Source organism: Trachurus japonicus, chromosome 17 (genome assembly GCF_045865225.1).
Source record: "Trachurus japonicus isolate A0001 chromosome 17, Traja_1.0".
Classification (NCBI taxonomy): domain Eukaryota; kingdom Metazoa; phylum Chordata; class Actinopteri; order Carangiformes; family Carangidae; genus Trachurus; species Trachurus japonicus.
The window spans coordinates 33,800,525-33,807,032 of record NC_140923.1 but is presented as its reverse complement, the minus strand read 5'-3'; the positions used below and the strand labels follow the sequence as shown (position 1 = coordinate 33,807,032).

Below are 6,508 nucleotides of genomic sequence, written 5' to 3'. Positions count from 1 at the left end.
GCTGCGCGGACCCCCCGTAACTCAGAGAAGGCACGGAGGACTCTGAAAATTCTCCCAGCCCTTCGTCGACATGAGGGTGAGTAGATATTGAGTGAAATTTGAATTTTGGGTGAACTATCCCTTTAAGTCTTTTTCATTATAAGAATGTGGCTGCATTATTTGATTTAATCATCAATCCTATTTGCATTTTCATTCTCATGATCTGCAAAATAGTGCACATAATTCAAAATGCCTTGTCAATGCTCTTTGTTTTATTATGGCATAAAATATGCAGTTATGAAGAAGAAAATGAAAATCCAACTAGTATGGTTGTTGATTAATCAGTCAAATGATGCAGATGCATTCTTAAAATGAAAAAGCATTTCTGCAAATGCATTTTAATTTAAATATTGGGACCACCAGTACTATGATGACCTCCCTCATCATTAGACAGCTGAAAAGGAGTTCACATAGCATCTAATTAAAACTTTGGTTAAGGTTTGACATTTAAAATAACTAAGGTTAAAACAACTTAGTTAAGGTTAAAACAACTTTGATATTGTTAAAACAACTTTGATATTGTTCAAACAACTGAGGTTAGGTTAAAACAACTTTGATATTGTTCAAACAACTGAGGTATGGTTCAAACAACTTAGTTAAGGTTTAAACAACTTAGGTGAGGGTAAAACAACTTAGTTAAGGTTTAAACAACTTAGGTGAGGGTAAAACAACTTAGTTAAGGTTAAAACAACTTCGTTAAGATTAAAACAACTTAGGTGAGGGTAAAACAACTTAGTTAAGGTTAAAACAACTTAGGTATGGTTAAAGCAATATTCCAGAGTTTTTCGGCCTTAAAATAATGTTTCCAGACTCATTGCAATGGTAGAAAAATGGTTAATAGGATGAATGGTGCTGCCGCTGCATCCTGAGCTGGGTCGCGTCGGCTGAAACTGCACTATGTAACTTCCCTGCACGGGTAGGATCACAGCCCCCCCCCCAAAAAAAAAAAAAAAAACTTGAATAAGGTTAAACTTTAAAACAACTTTGTTAAGATTAGACTTTAAAACACCTTAGATAAGGTTAGACTCGGTTATGTTATCATTATATACTGTAAGAGACAAAATTGCCTAAGTCATGACATATTCTGCCTAAGTCACTTTTCTTTGTTATGGAGTTGATGTTGTGTCTTATTTTTTTTTCAAACTTGTTCACAGGTCTGGTTGAACTTGCTGTTACATTATCAAAAAAAAATACCATTGCGCTTGCTAGAAATTGTGTTTTTTCTTTTTTCCCGAAAATGTTCAAATATGACTTAGGCAATTATGCTATGAGGCTAACGAAATCACGTTTCTTGTTTGCAAGTTTTTTTTGTTAACACAATCCTTAAAGAAATGAGTGTCATTTGTATTATGTTCTACTAAGAGTTCCCTGCACTCCAGTCATTATCTTGTAACCCATACGCACACCTTCTTGGATTACCCAGAATTCCTCACAGGGGGTCTGCACTGGGTAATACTTGTCGAGCATCTCACTAAATGTTGTCCTAAATATTCATTTTGCTTCTACAGTGTAAACTTAATGAGATCCTGACTGTGGCTCCCTGCACTACCTGTTTGGCGTCAACCTTCCTTTTGAGCACTACTGAGGGCCATTAGAGCATCAAGGCCAAAGTCAAGACCCGGGCTCAGAAAGGCCAGGATGCGCACTGCAATTTTTTTGGAGGGTTTGGCAACAAATAAAAATGGGTGATTTCTGCTGGTTTTTGACTCGTTATATTGTCTGCATCAATATATTTGTTTTTGTGCTCATTCTGCTTAGAATTTCATTATTTCTACAAGAGTGTTTTTTTTTTCTATCTCGCCTGATTATTTATCATTTAAGTCTTGATTTTTTTTAATGCAACTTTAGAGGATGACACAATGAAATTTAATTGTGCTACACAATCTATATAACGTTTTTGAATTCATATATTTCACAATATGCATCAAGGTATTGTTTTAGGTTTGATAATTTTTAGGTTTTCATGTGGTATATTTAGGGGAGGACTGTGCAATATGAACAAAAATATGGGTACCCTGAAATTTAAGATACTAGTGTAGTCTCATATCTCATATTATATTGATCCATTGCCCTGCCCTGTGTTAAGGGCTTTTATTGTCATTTTACAATTAAACATCAGTTAGTATATTCACTGAGAGCACCAACTTAACAGAAACATAACTCTCTGGTGCAACTGGTGGTTGAGTAACATTCATCAAAGGTCTAACGAGGTGAACATGGTGGGGACTTCAAGCACTGACCTATTTAGTAAATACTGAATGTAGAAAGAGTGCATGCAGTGTTTGTCAGTTGCATTTGAAAACAATATGGTAAGTCCTACAGGTTTCATAATAACAGTTCACTGCTTGATGAAAACATTTATTCCATTCCTATCTTGTTATCTTTATTTGAATATAATTGTGGTGTGTATGTTGTTTGTATCTGTGGCCTACTCTGTGTATTCTATCAGTGCAACTGTCCGATTGCACCCATTTACCTCTTGCTGACTCTGTGTCTTGATACTCACTGAGAGCATGCTGGACTGCACTTGCAGAGTGCTGTCCAACACGTTGCCAGTTGTGTATTTAACTTTGACAGAGCAATAGGGAAGAGGCTATCTTCATTGGGTGCAGCCTGTCTTTGGAATTTGATATATTGGCAGATGATGTCTTTTATTTTATTTCAATAAGATTTTATTTTCACAAACTGAATGGGGGAAGTTGGGTGTAGTGAGTGTTTAAGAGGTGAAAACATTAAATCTATCTTGGGAAAATACTTGTGTAATGTTTTGTCACGATACACATTAAAGCAGAGACTTACAGCCAGATTGGTATATAATAGTTTTCCATAGAGACCTGTTTCCAGTGAGTGATGTATTCACAACCTAAATTGGTGTAACTGTATTGTGAAAACAATGTTAAATCCTGTCATTACAAATGAAACTTCTCCATTAAAATGTTAGGCAAAGTAAAGCTATTTCAGTGGAATATTCTTTTTCTTTCTGTCTCGTTTTGCAGGAAATTGATTTTTTCAAGTAGATTTATGTATTGTTAAATTCATAATGATGCATCATGTCTTATTGGCTTATATTGTTATGGTGCATATAGCATAACTAACTTAAACATATGGAAAAGTGTATTTGCTTCTGAAATGTAGTGAATTAAAAGCATTAAGGTGTCAAGTATAGGTTTTACCACCACTGCTGTATTTCAATCAATATACTCAATTAGTCTCAGACTTTGAGTTTCTTTAGCAGTAACTATAAAAACTCAAGGTCTAACTTTCTTTGGTACTGCTAAAGTGTTTTGTCTAAGGCCACAACCATGTCAGTTGTAACCTTCCCACCAAATAATTGTACAGTATCCAAACAACCCATATAATCATCTTATTATTTTTCATTGTGCGGTAAATCCTCACCACCAACTGCATCCAGGACCTTAACTGACCCCGCGATATTCATCTTTATCATCTCATCCTCTACATACTTGGGGCTCGTGTCAGCTTGTACTGTAATATTTTATATATCATTTCAATTTCATTGTTGTTCAGCATCTTACATTTTCAATCAGTGGGGTTAGATAACACAACTTTGTTTAATTAAAAATCTTGCAAAGTAATATGCCTGGCATTATATGGAATCTACAGCATGTGTTTTTTGTGTGTATATTACACATACACTGTGCAGAGGTATTTGGCATTTACCACAGATAATTATGAGAAATACTACACCAAGGATACAACTGGTCTTTCTTCAGACAAACATGTTGTGATTCTAGCAGTGCGATCCATAATGTTAGGGTTATGCAATGTTAAAGGCGTATGATCTTGTTTATCAGTCTGCCTGATAAGAGGAACCTTCACCAAAGACACTGCAGGAACAAATAGGGTTTTAGTGTCAAAACAGTGTCAAAACACATTATCAATCAACATCACTTAACAAAATAAGTGTTTTCATAGTCTCGGTAAACACCAGTCATTATCTCGTAGCCTATAACTTCTTGGATTACCAAGAATTGCTCATTGTGGATGTTATGTATTGCTTTATTGATACAACTGTAAAAAGCAGTATTTGTGTTTTCATAAACTCAAAGATCAGTAATTTGGTTGTCCAAAACAGGGTTGTTTTGATGTCGCTTTATGTTCCAAAGTCAATATTGACAACAGACCTCGTGAACCTGGATCTACGCACGTCAAGGAGGGTCATCCACCGTTGACAGCAGCTTTGTCATAACTATTTTATATGTGTGGTCACTGTGTCAAACATTAACTTTTCTGGAGGCCAGAGCTCCTCATAAATACTGCCGGTTCGCAGAAATCACTTTAGAAAGAAAACTACAGTCTCACAGAGCAGAGAGCATACACTATTTATCTGAAGACTGGAGATGCCTGGATTATATGTGAAGCTGACATTTGTGGCTGCAGTGGCTCTGGCGGTCTTAGTCATGGTGAGATCATCCCCAGTGGTGGGGCCGGAGCCGATCCGATGTGCCCCCTGCACGCAAGAGAAACTGAACAACTGTCCTGCCATCCCAGCAGGGTGCAGGCAAGTGCTGAGGGAGCCTGGCTGCGGCTGCTGTATGGCCTGTGCTCTGGAGAACGGGGCGTCTTGTGGAGTTCACACAGCCCACTGTGGTGAGGGTCTCCGCTGTACACCAAGGCCTGGTGAGACCAGGCCCCTCCATGCTCTGACCAGGGGACAGGGGGTCTGCACTGCTGACTTGGGCCAAGGTAATCAATGTATTTCAAAGTTATAAAATGTTTCACTTTCACCTCAAAGCAACACCGAAAACCTTACACTACAGGGTTATTATCAAACAGCTTGCTTAATGTATCCTCAAATACCTCTACAGAGGAAACTGAACCAGTCCCTGACCACGGCTCTGTACACTACGTGTTGGGCCTCAACCTTCCCTTTGATCACCCCGACGCTGCTGAGGGCCACGAGAGCATCAAGGCCAAAGTCAATGCTATCCGCAACAAACTGGTGCAACAGGTGAGGATTCAACAAAATATACCTTCCTTCCACAAGAGGGCGCTCTTGGTTTTGTGGGTCCTTGAGAGATAACTGGGAAAATATTATGTTAATGTGTGGGTGTAGTTCTCACTGTTTGTCTTTCTCCCCTCCACAGGGACCCTGTCACACTGAACTGCACAGCGCGCTGGACATGATTGCCAGCTCTCAGCAGAATCTAGGAGAGAAGTTCACAACTTTCTACCTCCCCAACTGCGACAAGCACGGCTTCTACAAGGCCAAACAGGTGGAAACTTTAGGATTTCACTAAATAAAAATTCATTTATTGAAAAAGATTCATCTGAAATGACCTGGTGATCTGTGTTTCTCCTTCAGTGCGAGTCCTCTCTGGTCGGGCCACCTGCTCGCTGCTGGTGTGTCTCTCCATGGAATGGGAAGAAGATCCCTGGATCGAGCGACCTGCTCCAAGACTCAGAGTGTCATCAAGAAGTCACATACTGAGAGATGGACATGCTACCTCTTATGAACGAACACACACACACACACACACACACACATACACAAGCTTACATACAGTACATACCCTGATGCACACACAAACACATACAGATACAAGAAAACATGTTTCTTAACTTAATATCTACATGCAACCACCTGATGAACTGACTTCCTTTTACAAAAACACACTTATTCATTTTATTTACATGATGTATGTATCAAGACTTATTTATTCACTACTTGTATATTCTTCCTAGCATTAACCATTTGTCATTTTTAGATTTTTTATATGTTTGCCTGTTTTTTTCAATTGTAAATAGGGCAACACTGTATACATTTGTGTTTCTGACTAAATAACTCCATTGCTCAAAACCACAGGTCTGCAGCTATGCCAAGCCCATTTCAGAGTCTTCAGGATCAGGTTTTTTTTTTTTTCATTCATTCAAAACTGGAGCTGTGCATGGCACGAAACAACACAGCCGCTCATTCATTCAACATGTTGACATTGTCTGAATGTATCTCCATTGGCGTTTCCTCAATGGGTATTGGGGGAAATACTTAAAGTGCCGCAAGTATGTGCACAGTGGCCAAGCACAAACATATCAGGACTCATCCAAGCCACCGTGAGGTTTAGGATGGGTTCTTTTGCATTTGTCTACCTCTACTAGTCTCTGCAGGTCCACAGGTTTAGCGGAGGGTTGCTGAGGGCTCTTCTCAGCTACACATTTCTCACCTTTGTATTTGTCTAAAGGGTCACTGCGGGGTTTTTTTTCTTTTTGACCTATTTTAGCTTCTATTCTAGTATTTATTATGATTCACTCATGTTTATGCTTTTATGTATTGTTGAGGTCATGTGCAGTGGACCACTTTTATTGTGAGTGCTATTTGCCAGGAATGCTGCTATTCCATTATCGGTTTTATTGTGACGATGTATACAGTCACCAAATGCTGTTGCTGTGTATCCAATTAAATATTATATTATTTCATCATGATGACTTTTGTGTTTTAATTCACACTAAA

The 6,508-nt window shown here is 38.4% G+C and overlaps 1 protein-coding gene across 1 annotated transcript; it reads left to right on the top strand.

Moving 5' to 3' along the window:
* Positions 1–4,340: 4,340 nt before the first annotated feature.
* On the top strand, positions 4,341–6,480 carry LOC146971175 (insulin-like growth factor-binding protein 1). The gene is made up of 4 exons (XM_085805364.1): positions 4,341–4,746; positions 4,869–5,011; positions 5,148–5,276; positions 5,366–6,480. Exons 1-4 carry the CDS (start codon positions 4,401–4,403, stop codon positions 5,489–5,491), a joined length of 744 nt encoding a protein of 247 aa, XP_085661490.1. The 5' UTR covers positions 4,341–4,400; the 3' UTR covers positions 5,492–6,480.
* Positions 6,481–6,508: the final 28 nt, after the last annotated feature.